Here is a 21,993-nt window from a genome sequence, read left to right on the forward strand (position 1 = left end):
AAGGAGTGACTACTCTGGGCTGAAGAAACACATTTCTCTCTAATCTAAGTGCATCCAGGTCAAATGGTTTTTCCATGGAAATTTGCTATCCTGGTGCTAATCAGAGGCCAATGTGCTTAAGGTGATTTCCTGAATATCACAGATTCCAGAATGCATTTCCATTTATTCTAGAGAAGGGTTTGTAACAGAGATCTTTAAAATCAGTTCTACGGTAATTAACCAAAAGGCTTAAGGTAGAAGGTTCCCTTGGCAGAGGTGCATAATGTAATATTCTAAATCGCCAGATATAGATTTACTGCACGTCCAAAGAAAAATACTTGGTACTAAATGGGAGAGTTTTACTTAACACTATCCAAATAGTATGACATGCAATAGAAAAGTGTGTCCTCCCAGTCTTAATACTTCTCAGAATCTTTCCCAAATTAAGAAATATTCATTCAAGTGCATTGGCACCTATGTATCGTGTATTCTTAGCAGTGATGTAAACCACAGATAATTCACTGCTGCTGATTGAGACTGCAGCTATTATTTTAACATGCAAGGAGACCTGTCAAAATAATCCTTTTTCACGGGGTAAAAACTCCCATTTTAACATTAATAAGTCATCCATAGTTAGGCAATGTAGCACACAAGGATACATGGTATTTAAAAGTGGGACATGCAGAAATGTACTGTTACCATTTCCTTAAAGTGACAAGGCCCCAAATGCTAGCTGCACTGTAAGAAGGAACAGATAGAAAAATAGTTCAGCCCCTCATTTGGAATGTTCAATAAAAGTTATATGTTTACTATATTTTAATGTAGGTAACTTTAGTAAAAGTTCATGTTTTCCTTCCTGAAACCCCTGGAGAATAAGTTGCATTAGCCTCCTAGCAGCTGGCATGTTAGTGCCTGACCTCACTGAGTTGTGAACACTACTCCTAGATCGGGGACAATGACCTTGATGTGGGGAGGTGTTTTTCTTCCCGTGCTGGAAGACCAGTTAGGGTGGCTCTAGGAACTTTATTAACTTGTAAGAGGGTCTGCTTTTTATCAGTGAATCTAAGGTGAGACCAGTAGAAGGCAATCCTTTGTTCCCCACAGCCAGATAGGCACCAAGCCCAGTGGGAGGGTATCTACCTGAGAACTGAAGTTAAGTTACCACAGAGGAAGGGACTTCCTATTTCCTTGGCCACATCTTTGGGTAGGTATGCAGGATCAGTAGAAAGGAAGAAGGGGCCCCCCATTTTGAATTTTCGAAATAGATTGCACTGTAGGATTGTCTCCAGTAGGGAAAACGGGAACTGCTACAAATGTGAGTGGAGTTGCACCTGGGAACTTTTACCTAATTGTTTAGGGAAGAACCAGGAGTAACCCCACTCACTAGCTGGTGCCAACCATAATTGTGGCTCCTCAAGGACCCTTCTCAGAACACTCTCTGAACCTGAGGAAGAACAGAAGATGGGCTGCATCTACTGATTATACCTGTGAGTAGACTTGTGGGACAAAACTGCCTTCCACAAATCAATTTCCTTGCTCTATGTGGCCTTAATCATACTCATTGCGTCTAGTTATATTTCATGAGTGGGATGCAGTGGGAAGGCTGCTGGTTGTTTATATTGGTGTGAACTCTGCACATTATTTCTCATACTGCTCTTCACAACCTATTAGTGGCTTTAGTAGAGTGTGAAGCCGACTATATCTCTATTGCTTTTTTTGGTCCTGTCTGTCAACTGCTATTAGTACATGACTTTAATATTTTTAATATTGTCCCATTTGTTCTCTCCTCTTCAACTGCGACTATCTTGTTTTGGGACAACATCTTTAGGTCTGGCCAATAGACACATTTAACTGCCTCACTTGGACCTGTTCCCACCTGTGCTTAGGACAAAGAAATGGACTCCAGGGTCAGTTGGACTTCCTGTGTAAACTAAAGGGCCACAACACACTGCAAACAGCCTTTTTCCTGAAGTGTCCAGCAGACCAATAGCAAGTGGACCTGAAATACACCCTGCTGGTGGTCTTTGGCAGAGTGAGCATTGATCGCAAAGTGCTGTTACTGAGGTTCTAGGACCCTTGGCTGTGTCTAACTGGATTTCACACAACAGCTCTGAAACATTGGAACTTAGAAGTTGTTGCAAGGTCCAGATTTCCAGGGGATTAGGACCAACCACTCAAGCCACTCCGCCCAAGGAGCGACTTCCCTGGGCTGAAGAAAAACATTTCTCCCTAATACATGCATCCACATCAAATGACTTTTCCAAGATAATATGCCATCCTGGTGCTAAAGTGATTACGGTGATTTATTGAATATCACAGATTCCAGTATGCAATACCATTCATTCTAGAGACTGGATTTTAATTGAGGCATTTTAAAATCAGCTCCATAATAATTAAATAATACATTTAAAAAGAATGTTCCCATGGCAGAGGAGCATAATGTAATATACTAAACCTCTGGATATGCCTGTACTGCATAAACAAAGATTAAACAAAAACGTTTAAGATTACACTTGGTAAAAAATGGGACCCACGTAGTACGAGATTCAATACAAGGTGCTTCTTCTCAGCATTGATACTTCTTAGAACCTTTCGAGTTAAGACATTTTCATGTAAGTGCATTGGCATCCATGTATCATGTACTCTTAGCAGAGATGTAAATCACAAATACCTCACTGTGGCTGATTGAACATACAATATAACTATTATGTATTTATGAATACAATTGGCGAAATATAACAAAACTGGAGTTCAAGATTAGCAAAATTACCTTCTCTAATAATTGCTTCAGCTGCTTGCTTTTGGCATCCCTGGAGCATAGATTTTGTTCTGGTGCAACCACGGTGCAAATACATCTCCCATCCGAATCTTGTGCAGAACTGTAAACTTGCCACCCCTCCTTTGGACTCACTTGTGCCTGTTTGAGAAAAACAAAAATGTGTCAAATCTGCACACCTTGTATGGTATGATTTATTTTCTGCATTCGTTCCATGATATATATATATTTTAAATCTACTACGCATATTCCTGAAGTCATATGTGTATACAACCTGATAAGGAACTCCAAGCACATTTAGGGACATGTTAGGGGCAGTCGACTACACAATGATGAATGTTAATGTGGGTGAGTTCCCCCAAAAGGAATCCACCATGGTGCAACAGCACTACCTGTCACTGTCAGCACTATGCTCACTGTGGAACAAATGAGGCTCACTTAATTCCCTACCTGGTACAAACACAAAGCTTGAGACATAGTTATGAGCCCTCTTGCGCTGCTAGTGCACTACTCAATGTGGTGCAAGAGCGACACAACTCAAAAAAGATATTGATGAAGGCATGCAAGGCCACCTTGCGTGGCCCTGGGTGGCTTCAGGTAAAGCCTTGCAGAGCAAATAGCTGCCTTTTTCTTACTCTGTGCCAGGGATGCATTATATGGGCATTGCGTGTTTCCATGCAACTCACATGGTTTTTGATGCATTCCCAGATTGACCAGAACTGGCAACCCTGGGAATGCATCAAAAAGGTACACCTCCCTAGGTGAGGCATAACAAGGAGAAATATCTTTATTTTTCCTAGTTACTTCCTCTTTCTATGTATGCAGCACACATAAAAAGATGAATTTGCCTCTCAGGATTGCTTTTGTGCAGGAAGGGGTTCCTCCCTGCACAAAATCATCCCTGAATGCAATGCAGGCACCCCTACACCATGGTGCAAGGGTGCCTGCGTTGGTGCTAGGCAGCCAAACAGCGTCAGCGCAGGGATAAGGGCAGCAATGCATCGTATTCTTTTAAATACATTGCATTCCTGCCCTTTGCCTGTAATGCAGCGCAGTAAGAAGGCTTGCCGTGCTGTGTTGAGTTACTTTGCCATAAATATGGCCCTTTGTATTTAGAGATGGGCTGCGGATGAAGAAAAAGGCATATCAACATTTAGCTAGTCTATCTTAGGTCGATCTTCAGATGCTTTCAGCCATAAAGAGAGGACTGGACAGGCCCATTTTTCCTGCCATCGTTTTCATTATGAAATCCATTTCTACTTATGATTTAAGACCAGACAGAACCACCTACAGCTCTAATTGACGGAGGTGAATATATAACATAATCAGGGCGTGGAACCTATATGTAAAATTCGTAAAGCAACATAACATTGGTCGACGTTTCGAATTTTCACTATGTTCACCATGTGGTGGCCTATTAATAGATATTTAATTTTTTGACAGCATATTTTATTAGCACCATCTGCAACACCCTCACAGCAGTTTCCTTAGAAACAACTGGTAAGTGCCTAATTAGGCTTTAGAATTTATCTGATGAAGCACTGTAAAAATGTAGCAAAATGAAAGTAACGAGTAAAATGCCAGGTGTTATTAGTTTGCTACAAATCCTTTATGGAAATCTTTTGGTGCTGCGCTTAGAAACCGAATTAATGAGGTTTATTGTAGGAATAAAGTACTTGTACTTAAGAATAATTTAGAATATAGTGAGCACCTTACAAATAGCGGAATTTCATTGGAAAAAGGCTTCTGGAAGTTGTTGCGGCCCTGTTCCGGGTTAGGGTATCACTCATGGCTGATTGGCTGCGATTGAGTACTCACTCTGGGTGGGGTGCCACCCTAATGCACACGAGGTCAGTTAACTTATGACCAGATATAAAAAGAATAGAAAAATGAAGACATCTTTTCCTTTGCATAACCAGGCCCTGCCAACATTTTCAAATATAAATCCAGACTTTCCAAATGACACTGTGCTAACAAGTGGACAACATGATGATTATGCTATCCGACTTAATTAAAATGTCGGTCTAGTACAGAGCATTCTTTTATAATGGCTGTTGTGGAAAATGTTTCGCTGTGTTTCCCAATTATGTTGGTTAAACTTACATTTGATTGGACATTCCTATTTTCCAAATCACTTCCAAAAGAAGATATACAACCACATTGGCAGCCTGAACCTTTAATTTGGACAACATTGGCAACTTCAAAATAACCACCAACAGCACATTGTCTTAATTATCCTCATCTCGTCTAGTTATAATTTATGAGTGGGATGCAGTGGGAAGGCTGATGGTGCTACCATATATGTTCTTGAAACTATCCTGTATTTCTTACACTGCTCTCTACATCATGTTCCCGGTTCTTGTAGAGTTTGAAGCGCACTACATCTCTATTTCTTGTTTTGGTACAATTTGCCAATTATTCTTAATTCCTGTCATAAGTGTTTTGAAGATTGTCCCATTTCTTCTGTGCTCTTCAATTGGTACTCTCTTGTTTAGGGATATCAATTTTAGGTCTGGCCTACAGACAGTTTTAACTATGTTGCATGCCTTGTACATTAAAAATTAATAACTAGAAATGCATTAAAACATATTTTCATATGGAGTTAGGGCGAGCCTTTATATCTGTATGTTAAATTGCCATTTACAGTGTGCTTCCTCTCACCAGTACCTACAACTTGCGACAATGGGTCAGCCCACTTCAGTCGTCGTCTCTCCTGCACTACAAGTGAAGACATTTAGCTTGATTGCATGTGCACTTATGATAGTCTTCCGAGAGTAGTGTGATGCCACCTCGCAGGGACGATATTAAAAATCCTATAAAAGAAGAAAACTCAAAGGAGTGGACCTGGATGCCATACTTTCCTTTTTCATGTGTGAGAGGACGCTATGCTAATTGACTTCTTAACTATCCTTTGCATTTGAAGCTACAGTCAGAAGCTGATGGACTGATACTACTCTTAAGATCATTTTTTATTTCTTTTCCCATTCTAATAGACCTGCCCTTAATGGACGTTAATTGTTAACCCTATCCCCATCTTCATAGTATTCGAGCTGTTGGACAATGAACTATGCATCTGCCTGAATGGTGGTAGGACTCCTAACTCTGTGGTACTGATTCTAAGAATAACCATCTAAGAAAGCCTGCTTAAATGTTTGGCATTGTGATGCAAGCTGTTATACTGTTAACTGAACTCCTGAACAAAATACTTATGGCAATTAATTTTGAATGTTTAATACAATAACCAAATTAATCAATTATATGTCTGAGTTTATTGAGTCATGTTGATTTTCTATTCAATCTGTGCCATTTGACTTAATTTGTTGTAGGGAGAATCATCTAGGACTGACAGAACATCAAGTGTTAGTTATTTTGCATTGCAGAGCTTTTGGTCTGCATTATCCTAACTCGACTTCTTTAGGTGATTGGGTCTTCCTGTTGCAATTCTTTATTTCTAAAGCATAGTTTGGAGAGCAGTGTATCTAAATCTGATCTCTAATTTGTGTAGTCGCTTGTCAATTAATGGTCCCCATTAGAAAGCTAATGTGGAGTTTGGTCACTCTAATTTCCACTCTTCCTATCGGCGGAGAAATATTCATCAGAGGATCATTGCCTCTGTGGGAAATGGAAACGCCTCAGATTGCCTAACTGTAAAGGGCCCAGTACAGTTAGAGTAGAAAGGAGTGTAATCATATAATAAATATTTTTACCACGATTTACGCTGCACCATACATAAAACACCTTACATCCCTCAACCTCTATCCATCTACCACCCTTAACCCTAATCAATCCTTCCCCCTTTAGCCTTACACTCTTTACATCTACCTACTCATAAACCCTAAAACGCCCCTTTTCCCTTACTCACCCCTTCACTCCTTAATCCTAAAATAATCTTTACCACCTTTATCTCTACCCACTCCTCAACCCTAAATTCCCTCCTACCTGTATAGTAAAGTCTGTGAAGTGAAGACATACAGGCAGGTGATTTAAACATTAGGTTAGATCTTCATTTAGACCAATCTTTTTTGCAACAATCAAGTCAAAAGGCAAAACTATTCTATGAAGTAGCTTAGTGTTTGCTTAAGGTGATAATTCTGTAATTTGAGCTAAAAGACTTATGGCATAAGTGATATACCCTTCCTGGGAAGTATTTTATTATCGAAATAAACTTAGAGACTATTCACTAATTATTTTAGGCTTCTGGTGCCATTTTTGATGCAAATAATTAAAGTATGAATCCTACTGATGTTTTGGACATACCTAACATCAATTGCAAAGCCATGGAAGATGGTGCTAGGCCTTTCATTGGATAGCAGTTTCACAGAAGATATTAAATATCGGCCTGCTGAATGAAGAACAAACGCTTCAATAAAGAAGGTTTACTGAATTTGCCAGGCATGTAGAAGGAACTTACTGGATAGTATACCAAAGTGAATGACGCGAGTATACCTTTAAGCTTTTGGATGTTTGTGATTAAAAAGCATAAAATGCTACTATTTCACACCCACCAAACCTACGGCACATTTAACCAGGCAGGGTGGTCTGTAAATGACAGCCAATTTATAATGAACTATTCGTTATCATTTAGGCATGTGCTACTCATAGGCTACTTATCTGGCAGAATACCAATATTTACCCATGTAAACAATGTCTTGAAAAAGAAACACATTTCAGAAAAGCATATAGTAGTTGAGGCAAATTTAGGGGCCGATTAGGATGGCGGACGGACTTGCGTCCGTCCGCCACCCCTGAGTAGGAGGGACCGTCCGCATGGGCAGCGGCGGTCCCTCCATGGCAATTAGGATGTGACCGCCAGGGTGGCGGTCACATCCTCTATTTTTAACATTGCGGCGGGTGCAGCTTCAAGCTGCACCCGCCGCAATGTTAAAAATGCATGTGTTGCATTTACATGCACAAAGCGGCAGGCACCGCACGGTGCCTGCTGCTTTGTGTACGCAAATGCAGGGGGGTACCATAGGTACCCCCCATGTGCACCCCCCACCCCCCATTCACCCAGGGGGCCCGCAACGGGCCCCCAAAGTGAATGTCCGTATGCTTTTCCATGGCGGAAAAGCCGCCGTGGAAAAGCATATTTACACCAACATCATAATATGGCGGACGGTGTCTCATAGACACCGCCTGCCATGTTATAGCTTTTCCGCCGCGGTCGGAAGCCGACCGCGGCGGAAAAGCGGCGGACGGAATTCCAGACCCACCAGCCATCCTAATTTGGCGGTGGGTCTTTGGAGTCTCCGCCGCGGTTTTTCCGCATCCTCCAGGCCGGCGGACACTTCCGCCGGCCCGGAGGATGCGGAAAAACCGCCATCCTAATCGGCCCCATAGTACGCCCTGGACTATATCAAAAGTAGAACAACAGTGTGTCTAAAGGAAACAACTCTGGAGAATACAGTGGAAATATGGAATTTCTAGTTGATAATGTTTGTGTTCTGCCCATAACGTGCTAAAGTGAACAAAAATGTGATAGGATTGGTGTGTTGCTTTAGCACTAGTAATAAGTGAATCTGGAACTATTGTAGAACAATTTCCCACCAAGTGAGTTAGGAATCCTGAGCTCACGCACCTATGCAGGCTGAATTGGAATTATTTCCAAAATACTACCGGCTGCATCGACTACTTACTATCACTGTAAGAAAAAGCTTAGCTGATTATGAGTTCTGAATTATGCTTCTCTCCACCATGCACAATCAATTCATCCGAAGAGAGTACATAATAAACGTCTACTGTATATTAACACTATTTAAATATCTATTAAAAAAATTGTGACTTAATTGACCCCAGTGGAGTGCCCATGACCAACAAGTGAATAAAGCTAAAGTGACTTTTTTTTACTAAACAAAGGGTTGGTTATTGGAGTTAAAAGGATGTTTTTTTAGGTTTCAGAATAAATCATGGCTCCCAGAGTGTGTTTAAGTGTTCTTCGGACTACCCTTTATCAATTGCCGACGATGTTTCAACCCTCTACCGTTATCGGTTCTCTTCAGGACAGAGATTCTGGGGACTACAGCACTCTTACCATATACTGTAGTTGCAATTAAAAAGCACTTGCTTTGGCTGAAGTGAGTGCTGAATAAGAATTTCTTTTGGGGTGCTTTCTCTCCAGTCACATGTTTCTCTCTAAAGTCATAAACTAAATAGAGCTTAAAAGAAAGTTATATGTGTTTGAACATATTGACTGTATCAATTGCTAACTTCACTTAAATCGTTGCAAGATATTAGGAACGTGCTCAAAATATCAAATTTTGATTGAAATGAGTTTCTTGTGAACAATTGTGCTGAAGCTGACTCTCTCCACCATGCAGCTTCAGTTGTCTCAGAATGCATGCGTTCTGAAGCTGTCATTGTGCAACATTGTAAGAAATATCAGGGTGGGAAAAGTCAACTTGAAAATAACTAATACCACCATTAGGTGTCACGTACATCACTGTCCCTAGGGCATCCTTCATTAACTAATAGCACAAGTAGGTGTCAAATACCCCACTGTCCCTAGGGCATCCCTCTTTAACTAATAGCACCAGTGGGTGTCAAATACCCCACTGTCCCTAGGGCATCCTTCTTTAACTAATAGCACCAGTGGGTGTTAGATACACCACTGTCCCTGGGGTATCCCTCTTTAACTAAAAGCACCAGTGGGTGTCAGATACACCACTGACCCTAGGGAATCCTTCTTTAACTAATAGCACTAATGGGTGTCAGATACACCACTGATCCTAGGGAATCCTTCTTTAACTAATAGCACCAATGGGTGTCAGATACACCACTGACCCTAGGGAATCCTTCTTTAACTAATAGCACCAATGGGTGTCAGATACACCACTGTCCCTAAGGCATCCCTCTAATAGCCCCAATGGGTGTCAGATACACCACTGACCCTAGGGAATCCTTCTTTAAATAATAGCACCAATGGGTGTCAGATACACCACGGTCCCTAAGGCATCCCTCTAATAGCACAAATGGGTGTCAGATACACCACTGTCACAAGGACATCTCTCTTTAACAAATAGTACCAATGGGTGTCAGATACACCACTGACCCTAGGGTATCGCTCTTTAACTAATAGCACCAATGGGTGTCAGATACACCACGGTCCCTAAGGCATCCCTCTAATAGCACCAATGGGTGTCAGATACACCACTGTCACAAGGACATCTCTTTTTAACAAATAGTACCAATGGGTGTCAGATACACCACTGACCCTAGGGAATCCTTCTTTAAATAATAGCACCAATGGGTGTCAGATACACCACGGTCCCTAAGGCATCCCTCTAATAGCACAAATGGGTGTCAGATACACCACTGTCACAAGGACATCTCTCTTTAACAAATAGCACCAATGGGTGTCAGATACACCACGGTCCCTAAGGCATCCCTCTAATAGCACCAATGGGTGTCAGATACACCACTGTCACAAGGACATCTCTCTTTAATAAATAGTACCAATGGGTGTCAGATACACCACTGACCCTAGGGCATCCCTCTTCAACTAATAGCACCAGTGGGTGTCAAATACCCCACTGTCCCTAGGGCATCCTTCTTTAACAAACAGCCCCAGTGGGTGTCACATACACCACTGTCCCTAGGGCATCCTTCTGTAACGAGTAGCACCAATGGCTGTCGGATACACCACTGACGCCAGGGAATCTCTCTTTAACTAACAGCACCAATGGGTGTCAGATACACCACAGTCCCTAAGGCATCCCTCATTAACTAATAGCACCAATGGGTGTCAGATACACCACTGTCTCGAGGACATCTCGCTTTAACAAATAGCACCAATGGGTGTCAGATACACCACTGACCCTAGGGCATCCCTCTTTATTGAATAGCCCAAGTGGGTGTCAGATACACCATCGTCACTTGAACATGCCTCTTTAACAAATAGCACCAGTGGGTGTCAGATACCCTAGGGAATCCCTCTGTCACGAGTAGCACCAGTGGGTTTCATATACACAACTATCCCTAGGCATCCCTCTTTAACTAATAGCGCCAATGGGTGCCAAATATATCACTGTCCCTAGGGCATCCCTCGTTAACTAATAGCATCAATGGGTGCCAGATAAACCACTGGCCCCAGGGCATCCCTTTTTAATGAATAGCACCTTGTGGGGGTCTGTTACAGCACTGTCCCTGGGCCATCCCTCTTTGACGAATAGCATCAGTGGGTGTCAGATACTCCACTGTCCCTAGGGCACCCCTCTCTGAGTCCCAGGTAGCTGCTGTCAATGAATAACTGCTGCAGCACTGAGACCTTTGCATGCTGGAGTGCATGTGAAGAACACACAAATGCTCTGGAAATTGATAGACCGTTACCATCAATTACAGCCCATTTCTGCATCACAAATATTTATATATTTCACAATTCAATGCAACTCAGTCAATGATGTCAGCCACGAATTGGGAAACCATTCAACTAAATTGATCTTTAGTATGAAATTTCAGTAGGGCTATTTTCCAGGACCTATGCCTTTCATATACCTTTGCATATGTTTCCATTGCACTGGTAATAATAAATCACATTTTTATTCGGAAACTATACAATACAAATAAAATGCATGTAAAACCGACTGGTATTTTTAATTTGTATTGCACAATAAAGTAATGTAGAGAACAACCTTCACGCTACCCATAGATTGCCCCCATATCTGAAATGGCATGGTCCTTACTTAACAAATTAATTAACAAATAGATATTTTTAAAATCAACATAAGAATAAATAAATAATGCATTTTTATTGCCTAAGTAAGGCTAAATATCATAGTACAGAACATCTCACCAAAGCTACAAATTAGTGACTTTTCCTGGTACGATTTATTAAATATGATGCATGCATTAAACAAGTTTAATAACATATCCTGTTTTTGCCAGGCAGCCAAATACAGCTTATGATAAACGAGGTAAAGAGAAACAAGTACAAATAAATGTAGCATAATTTATATTCATAAACATTGGGTTTCTATTAATAATGATCAGAGTCTTAGCAACCTTTTGGTCCTTTCTAGTACAATAATCACTGGCCGTTAGTCTTCCAAGGCTTAGAAGCAAATGAATGACACTGTAGTGATTCAGATTTTGCAGGATAAGGAAAGCACTAATTATGTCATAACTATGTATTTAAGGGTTTTATAAAAGCCCACAGAAGGGCCTCGTGATTACTGATCTTCCTAAGCATTTATTGCATTGCAGAAAGGATAAGTAAGAAGATAAGTAATGTTTATAATAGGAATGAGCACAATATGCATATAATCTCCTACTCTGTTGTACTTTAATGTGTTTATATTTTAATCGAAGCCATGGTGTCCTTGGGCAGTTAGTATATGCATATATTTCCATAAAAGTTTAACAATACATATTGTAATTATAATAATTTCCACAACAGCAACCGTAATACAATTGTTTAAGGCGTCCATTGGGAAAATGTATCTGTAAGTTGTATTTATATAGCGCGAACTTCCCCATACAAGGCCTTGAAGCACCTTGTGGGGAGTAACAATGGCACAGAATGCTGGATCGATAACCTGGGTATTCGCTGCTGCAACGTAACAGCAGTCAGAAATGAGCTTTGCTTTCCATTGCTTTAGCATGCAATGATCAGGCAAGCTCTAAATGAACTGCCGCACCATCATTCTGTGGACTCAAAGGAGGCGAGTACCAGCCAATGGCAGTCTGCCATATAATCCTTCTACTTGCTAGGAATGCCAGAGACTTGAGGGAGGTGGTGGAAGGCACCAGGAGCTCTGATTTTGCCAACTGATGGCATACAGTAGTTCTTCATGTGCATTTGCTCTCTGCTCTTACACTGAAATCAGACAACATGGCCCTCACTTCAGGAGGTGTGGGACATCTTATAAGCAGTTGTGTTAGAATATCATGTATGATTTTCTCTTTTATAAGTGGGCACCGAGTGAGGATGGGGTGGATGGCAGGATACCTAAAGGATTTGTCAAGTCACAAATGTGGAATTCCATGGGTAATATAACCTGATATGACATTAACTGTCAATATTTTGGCCCAGATCCAGTTATCGGATTGCCAAGTAAAAGTAAAACATCTTTATTGCCTGATTACCTAAAATCTTTTACAAGAGGCAATATCATAAAAAGAGACCAAATATCAAAATATAAAGGAAGATGTAATCAGATTGGATCATATCATATTGGTTCATAAGGATCAAACAGGATTTGAGGGAAGCCTTCACTGAACCGATAACCGGCATCGTCATTTTGATGTCAAACACTTTGGTTCAAAGAAAATTGCCATAATTATATGTTATAAAGGCGTTCATTAAAGTCAGATGGAAGTTTCTGTTCAGTAAGTTAGAATAATTCAATAAGTTTTGTCTAGTCCAGTTAATGTTTCACCTCCTATATAGAGAAACTAACATCAAATACCTCACCAATGGTTTTAGATCAGCACTATGCATCTGGCACTCGAAGATAAGACTAAGCTTTCCAATTGCCTCTGTTTTTTATGCATTGGTTGTTGAGCCTGTCCATGCAATGAGAGGGTAGTAACCATACATATGGAATCACTAATGTATGCCAGATAATTCACTATCCAATGGTGTTTCATTGATTCCATTGTTTTCTACAGTTCAGGAATCACATGAAACTGTGCCAGGGAATGAAGTGAATCTAGCTAAAAAAGAATAGTTTCCTTTTTAGTGGTTTTCTATTGCATATGAAGTTAATGTCTAATGCCAAGGATGGGCTGACAGTGTTCCACAATATGTAGGCCTTTTGCTTCCATAGACCCCATGTTCCAGCCATTTACCGCTGTTGGTTTAGTTTTCCATCAAACAAGCAGAGTGTGTAGTGTGCTGATATTTTGAACCTTTTTCCCAGTAGATTTATAGGGCCTTGAATTTGATAATGAGCTCAGGTGGTAGCTGGGTGAATGTTTTCAGCAGCCAGGGGGAGCAATCGTGCATCAAAACGCATGCCCTAGTTTCCCAAGTTTCTGGCTTGAAGAGTTGTTTATGATAAGGTTTCAAAGCCTGAAGGCCTGTCAAAGGCTAGTGAGAAGGACTAACATCACAGGGATCTCAGTCTTGGTTCCATTCATCTTATCTCTCCTTCATTCACTGCAGAAAGTTCTCTAGAATCGAAGCTGTCAAGTTTCACAGGTCCGTGCGTGATGTGCTGCTCCAGGCCAGGTTTTTTCCTTTAAATTCTGAGAATTGCAGTCCTGTTTTATAATTAAATAAACAAGATTACATGTCTTAGAAATGAAAGAAAAGAACTGGACTGCAGCAGCACATCACGCCTAGTCCTGGGAAACATGGTAGGGCTGTAGAGAGGAGGCAATGGTATTAGACTTATTTAGATTGCTGGAAGTGATTTTGAGCCAATATAGGGCAGTGTCCGATGTTTTCACCTACTTTTGTAACACTTGAAAAAGAACGATTAGGTCAATGATTGTACACAGCTGTAAAAAAATTGATAAAAATAAAAAAAAGTCTTTACAAGCACTCCCAACTACCTACAAAATGTTCACTTACTTATTCGGGGAGTTCACTTGCACTCCAAAATAGTCAGACAGGTCTGGTGCCCTACTACTTTCAAAATCCACCAGCTGCCACTTCATGGGACATTACTGCCAATAGCTACATCCATATATCATTCATCACCCACCTCGTTCATCGGATCGGTCGAGAGCCCAGGTTTAGTGTATATGTGCATTAAGGGACTATAGCCATTATTATTATTATGTTTTTAACGGGCAAAATGTAAAACCAAGAACGAATTCATATCACTGTACATACAGCAGGAAATTAAAAGACATGTTGACAAGACAAGAACCTGAAAAGGATTTTGGAAAGAAAAAAAATAACGATGCAAGCATTTTTAATTCACAAGGTATGAAATATCCGCATAGAAGGCTAAACTATAATCCCAAATTTAAGTTAATAAATAGGCACAAAAAAAGGGATAGTGTGGGAGGGGTGCAGAGCGCATAAAGGGAAGTACACCCATTGTGAGGTGGAAAGCCGGGAGCCTTTTCTTTTAAATCGGTGTGTTTTTACCTAAATTGCTTTTAACCTTGCACTTTCATTTGGGCTGACATCACATACCTTCTCAGTCGATCAGGCACTGAGCAGGGATACTGGGAACACCTGGGACCACCGCCGCCATCTTAGAGGTAGCGGAGCGGGTAGCGTTCTAGTTGTAGGACACAGGGAGGCTTAAAAGACGTCCCTCGTGTGTTGCGCGTACTTTTGCTCACCAGTTCGTGACTCCTGAGGCGGAAAGCCGGGAGCCTTTTCTTTTAAATCTGTGTCTTTTCGCCTAAATTGCTTTTAACCTTGCACTTTCATTTGGGCTGACATCACATTTCTTCTCAGTCGATCAGGCACTGAGCAGGGACACTGAGAACACCCGGGACCACCGCCGCCATCTTAGAGGTAGCGAAGCGGGTAGCGTTCTAGTTGTTGGACACAGGGAGGCTTAAAAGACGCCCCTCTGTGTGTTGCGCATACTTTTGCTCACCAGTTCGTGACTCCTGAGGCGGAAAGCCGGGAGCCTTTTCTTTTAAATCTGTGTGTTTTTGCCTAAATTGCTTTTAACCTGTCACTTTCATTTGGGCTGACATCACATACCTTCTCAGTCGATCAGGCACTGAGCAGGGACACTGGGAACACCCGGGACCACCACCGCCATCTTAGAGGTAGCAGAGCGGGTAGCGTTCTAGTTGTTGGACACAGGGAGGATTAAAATGGTGCCCTTAGAAAGGACGCGCAGCGGACGAGCGCAGCGGACGAGCGCAGCGGGCGCGCCGACGGCTAGCCGAAGGCGCGCCAAAGGCAAGCCCGTCTGCGCCCGTCCGCGCCTGTACGTCGCCTCTCGCCAAGACCCCTGGGCGGAAACAGACTGGTCCGCTATGCTATAGCAGGGAGGACCTCCTGGCACTGAACCCAGGAACTAGGGTATGTGGTAAGTGTTAGAAGCGGATGTCTCTAGTTGGCAGAGGTATACACTTTTGACAAATAGGGACACACCTTTCCTAGTCAGGGCAAGGGGATCACACACTTAGATAACTCCTGCTCACCCCCTTGGTAGCTTGGCAAAGCAGACAGGCTTATCTCAGAGGCAGTGCGTTAAGCATTTATGACCACATACAGTAATAAAGTGAATACACTACAAATGGTCACGACACAGTAGTATTATAAAAATAAGGTTGTTTATATAAGGCTTAGCACGAGACCAAATAACGACAAAAATATACCACAATCTTAATAAATATTCTTGGAAGGAAAGATAATAGTTCAACTGTAGTTTCTTCTTAGCCCAAACTCTTTAGTTACAAAAGCAACTCTTCTTCTTTAAATCACAATTCTTGGCAACAATGTAACCCCCACATTAGTCACACGACGTCGAGGCAAAGTTAATCCAAAGGTTCGGCGTCGACTGCGAGGAGCGCTACGTCGAGCCCGGAGTTGAAACAGACCCCCCACAACATAGTACCTTGGAAAAGTGAAGCGCACGATGATCAGCGGCGACGAGATGTCCGGCATCGCATCTTCGGCGTCGATCGGGCCTCGGAGCCGGGGGGATCTGCAGCGGCGTCGACAGATGTCAGGCAGGAGCAGCGCTCACGAGGCGAAGCAGGATACGGCGTCGTCGTAGATGTCGATGATGATGTTGCAAGAGTGAGCAGCGGTCACGGCGTCGAGAGGGCTCGTTGTCGAGGCGTCCTTAGCGGCGTCGCTACTAGCGTCGATCGGGCCCGGCGGCCGGTGTCGAAGGTGCAGGACACGGGAGCTGCACTCACGATGTCGAGCTGGATTCGGCGGCGTCCGTCGGCGTCGAGATTGCTGGATTCTTCAGAGGTGCTGGATTTTCAGGTTCCAGCAACAAGCACTTTCAGCAAATGATGAAGTCCTTTAACCCTGTGACTTCAACAGGAGGCTGGCACTCTTCCAACCCTTGGAGATTTCCTTGGCAAAGCTTGAGAGTACACACTCAGTTCCTCTTTCCTGGTGTCTTGGCAAAAATAAAGAAGAAACTGCAGGATTCCCCAACAAACAGCACACTGGCAGAAGGGGTAGGCAAGTCCTTGGATCAGCAGGCTTCTTGTCCTTGGTTCAGGTTTCCTTGTCAGAAGTGTTCTAAATTCTTAGTTCAGGGGTCCTTCTCTTATACCCCTTTTCTGCTTTGATCCCTTTGTCCATGCAGGGGAATTTCCCCCCATCCTGGGTTTGTTGTGGGTGTTGCCAGACCGAGGCACCTGGGCTATTCACTGTGCAGGGCAGAGTCTTCAGCCGCCCAGCAGGAAGTGGAGCCAGCATTGTCACTGGCAGGGGCAGGGCCATCAGTCGCCCTGTAGGAGGTGGGGCCAGGATTGTCCCTGGCAGGCATAGAGCCATCAGTCGCCTGGCAGGAGGTGGAGCCAGCATTGTGTCAGGCAGGGCAGGCTATCAGGAGCTACTCTTCCCCTACTCTCAATGCAAATGCCTCACTCACCCCACACTGACTCATTCAGACCTCTGGAGCCACCCAGCTCCTGTCACACGCACACCAAACCAGTAGAGACCAGTAGACAGTCAGACAAGAAAATGGCCACTTTCTAAAAGTGCTATTTTCAAACACAGAGTCCAAAAACCATCCACCCAAACGGATGCGTTATTAAACTCTGAGTTCAGGGATACCAAACTCGACATTGCACCATGTTCCCCGAGCCCGCTAGGATTATACCATTAATAATCCTGGCAGCCCATTCTAACTTATGGAGAGCAGGTAACCTTACAATAGTGAAAAACGAATATGGCTGTAATTCACTATTAGGACATGCCAACCTCATCAGGCTTGTCCTACCTTATGCTTACAATGCACCCTGCCCTTGGGCCTACCATAGGGGTGACTAACATGAAGTTAAGGGAAGGTTTAGGGACTGGCAAGTAGGTGTACTTGCGCAGCCTGCGTGACAGTACCAGACTGCACGTAGGTCTAGCAATGGCAGACCTTTAGACATATTTTAACAGGCTGCTTCTGTGGGTGGCACAACACGTGCTGCAAGCCCACTAGCAGCATTTGTATTTACAAGCCCTGGCACTCCTGGTGCACTCTACTAGGGACTGACAGTAAACCAAATAAGCCAAACATGGAATCCAATTAATACATCAATTTCACATAGGGAGCACTTGCACTGTGGCACTGGTCAGCAGTGGCACAGTGCCCAAAGCAATATACCAGCAAAAACATCGTAAACAGAGGAGGCAAACAGAAAAAATAGAGGAGAGACTCATGCCAATGATGCCAGGTCTAACACGTGTCCCCTTCAGCTGAAATGTGGGGAGAACTACCCTTACCCTAGGGAGTCCTCATCACTAAGGCGGAAAAATCTGGACAGACCATCAGCATTGGCGTGATCTGTACCAGGGCGCTGTTCCACTGTGAAGTCCATCCCCTGTAGGGAAATGGACCACCTCAACAGCTTTGGATTCTCACCCCTCATCTGCATCAACCATCTGAGGGGCTTGTGGTCTGTCTGAACCCGGAAGTGAGTCCCAAACAGGTAGGGTCTTAGCTTCTTCAGCGCCCAGACCACAGCAAATGCTTCTCGCTCTATCGCACTCCACCTCTGTTCCCTGGGAAGTAACCTCCTACTGATGAAGGCTACAGGTAAGTCTCGTCCCTCTTCATTCACCTGGGCTAGAACAGCCCCCACGCCATGTTCTGAAGCGTCCGTCTGGACAACAAATTCTTTTGAAAAGTCGGGTGCTGTGCACATTGCAGTTTTCAGGGTGTCAAAGGCCGTCTGACAGGCGTCAGGCCAGATCACAAGTCTTGGCTGCTTCCTGGAAGTCAGCGAAGTCAAGGGGTGCACAATGTTCCCATAATCCTTGACAAACCTCCTGTAGTAACCCGTGAGACCTAAGAAGGCTCTCACCTGAGTCTGGGTTTTGGGCGGTGCCCAAGCCAGGATGGTATCAATCTTGGGTTGCAGGGGGGCCACCATGCCGCTCCCTACTTGGTGCCCCAAGTACACCACTGAACCCTGCCCAATCTGGCACTTACTGGCTTTGATTGTGAGGCCTGCTCTGTGCAGGGCCAACAACACTTCCTGGAGGTGGCGCAAGTGTTCCTCCCAGCTGGCGCTGAACACTGCTATGTCGTCCAGGTAGGCGGCACTGAAATCCTCCAGTCCAGCCAATACCTGGTTGACCAACCTCTGGAAGGTGGCAGGGGCATTCTTCATCCCAAAGGGCATAACCCGGAACTGGTAGTGCCCATCTGGTGTGGAGAATGCTGACCTCTCTTTTGCCCCATCAGTCAAGGCGATCTGCCAGTACCCGGATGTTAGATCAAACGTACTAAGGTACCGGGCAGCCCCTAACCGATCTATGAGCTCATCAGCTCTGGGGATGGGGTGCGCGTCAGTCTTGTTGACTGAATTGAGTCCTCGGTAATCCACACAGAACCGAAGTTCTGGTGAAGCACCAGGCGCAGCAGCCTTCGGGGCCAAGACCACTGGGCTGGCCCAAGGACTGCTAGAGGACTCAACCAGAACGATCCAGGCCTCCTTCTCTGCAGAGTCTGTGGATGGGGCTGTTGGCATCGGGGGGGACGTGCTCCATCGGCTACGTCAGAGGTACTTCTGGCTGAGTTTCCGCCGGTCTCCCCAGATGCTTCCCTTGCACTTCTGGCCACGCTCAAGTCTGGGTCGCCACTCGATCCCTGCCCGGCCAAATTTTTGGCCAGGATGGAGCCGTTGATGAACCCCTTGGTGAATCCTCTCCTGAACTCATCTTTGAAAGAGGGCCGGCTCCCTCTGTCCTGGAAAAGGGCGATGGTGATCCCCCTCCTCAAAAAGCCGGGATTGGATCCCGGGGTTCCGGCTAATTACCGGCCAATCTCTCTTCTGCCGGCTCTTGCGAAGCTCACGGAGAAGCATGTGCATGGCGTGCTCTCGGGTTTCCTCGAGTCAAATGATCTCCTGCATCCCTCGCAATCCGGCTTTCGGCCTAACCTGAGTACGGAGACGGCACTTCTTGAGGTGTCAGAGATCATCCGCGAGACTCTGGATGCAGGGGGGAAGGCTGTGCTGGTCATGTTGGACTTGTCGGCGGCCTTCGACACCGTCCCCCATGAGGCTTTACTCACCAGACTCTATGACATCTTCTGAGGGGGACGGTGCTCAAATGGTTTACATCGTTTTTGGAGGACCGTCGACAAACGGTCTGGGCTTCCTCGAGCTCCGCTGAGATGCCGCCACTGGGAGTCGGGGTCCCACAGGGCTCTGTGTTGAGCCCGACCCTTTTTAACATCTTTATGACCCCTCTGGCGGCACTCGTGGAGACTTCGGGGCCCAGATCGTGTCCTATGCGGACGACACGCAGCTTCTCTTCACTTGCAGGAAAGATCAGTCATTTGACGGGGAGATCATCCAGGGATGTCTGAAGAGGGTCTTTGACTGGTTTCAGCAGAATGGTCTTAAGGCCAACTCTAGTAAATCTGAGGTTCTGCTATTTGGGTGTGCTTCGGAACCGGAATGGCGTGACTGGTGGCCGGTTGATATGTGCCCCCCCGCCCAGCCATCTGTGGCGGCCAAAAATCTGGGTGTCAAGGTCGATAATGACCTCACGTTCAGATCGCACATTCTTGGTCTGACGGGCACCTGTTTTGGCATCCTCAAGATGCTCCGGAAGTTCCTACCCCTGCTTACAGAGGAGCACAGGAAGATCATTGTCCAAGCTCTCATAGGATCTAGACTGGACTACGCGAATGCACTTTATTTAGGGCTTCCGGAGTATCTGATCCAAAGGCTGCAAGTGGCGCAGAACTCTGCGGCTCACGCCATATACGGCCTTCATAGGCGGGCAAGAACATCTGGGGTGCTACAGTCACTTCACTGGTTCCCTATCCGAAAGCTGATAATGTTTAAAACGCTCACGCTGGTGCATAAGGCACTTTCTGGCTCCGGTGCTAAGTATCTGCAGCGCAGACTGGCCTTTTACCGCCCGGCCCGCTCCCTGCGGTCGGAATCTTTGTTCATGGCCGTGGTGCCCCGTGTGAGGAAGGCTCGCATCGGGGGTCGTTCTTTCAGCTTTAAGGCCCCCCAGCTGTGGAACTCTTTGCCCCTCGCTTTACGCAGCATTCGTAGTTTGCTCCTGTTTAGGAAAAACCTGAAGACCTGGCTTTTTAATCTTTAGGCTGTTTCTTTTACTTCACTCTTTCTTCTCTGTTTGTTGACTGTTATGTTTTTTAACTGCTGAGTCGCCCCTGAAAGCGCCGGGACACTCTTGTTGAGTAGCCGTGCGCTATACAAATAAAACCTTAACATAACATAACATAACATAACATAACCCCCCCTAAGGCAAACATTTTGGAGACCTCCTCCTTGATGTATGCTCTGACCTGTCAGTCACTCTGTAGGCCTTGTGCTTCACAGGAGTGCTGTCCCCGGTGTCCACATCATGGACACACCACTGAGTGACACGAGGAATCAAGGAGAACAGATCAGGGAATTGTCCCAACAGTTGGTGACAATTTTGCTGCATCTTGCTCTTTTGCATACAGGAGGTCAGGAAGAGGCTCGTTCTCCTCCTCCATTCCAGCATCTGTAGCTAGGAGCATGCCCACTTCGGACCTTTCTAAGTGGGGCTTTAAACGGTTGACATGCAGGACCCGCAAGGGGTTCCTGGGAGATTTCAAGTCCACCATGTAGGTGACATCGCTCTTTTTCTCCACAACCTCAAACGGTCCAGTCCACCTGTCCTTGAGCGCACAAGGTTCCACAGGGGACATGACCCAAACTTTCTGACCAGGCTGAAGCTCCACCAGAGTGGCATTCCGGTCGTACCACCGCTTCATCTCTTCCTGGCTGGCCTCCAGATTTGCCTGAACAAGATCTCTGAAGCGCCGAGTCTGATTCCTAAAGGCCAGCATGTAACTGTATACATCCCGGGGAGGTTTCCTGGGAGATTGCTCCCAGCCTTCTTTGACCAGACTCAAAGGTCCTCTTACCGGGTGTCCATACAAAAGCTCAAAGGGGCTGTACCCTAGAGACTTCTGTGACACCTCACGGTAAGCAAACAGCAGGCATGGCAAGAGGACGTCCCATTTACGCCTCATTGGTTCTTCAAGACCCATAATCATGCCTTTAAGGGTACGATTGAATTTCTCAACCAACCCATTACCTCGAGGGTGGTAAGGAGTGGGGATCTTGTAATTTACCCCACACTCCTTCCACAGAGACTTCATATAATTGGAAATGAAGTTGGTGCC

At 44.7% G+C, this 21,993-nt stretch overlaps 1 protein-coding gene across 2 annotated transcripts in view; it reads right to left on the minus strand.

The window, feature by feature from the left end:
• The window catches only part of OLFM3 (olfactomedin 3), a 624,029-nt gene that overhangs the window by 275,032 nt on the left and 327,004 nt on the right, over nt 1–21,993 (minus strand). For both annotated transcript variants that reach the window (XM_078659258.1, XM_078659257.1), the window contains exon 2: nt 2,750–2,896. In XM_078659258.1, the coding sequence (XP_078515384.1) occupies nt 2,750–2,896 (147 nt within the window). The remainder of the gene's footprint in view (nt 1–2,749; nt 2,897–21,993) is intronic.

This window comes from Lissotriton helveticus, chromosome 1_1 (genome assembly GCF_964261635.1).
Source record: "Lissotriton helveticus chromosome 1_1, aLisHel1.1, whole genome shotgun sequence".
NCBI lineage: Eukaryota > Metazoa > Chordata > Amphibia > Caudata > Salamandridae > Lissotriton > Lissotriton helveticus.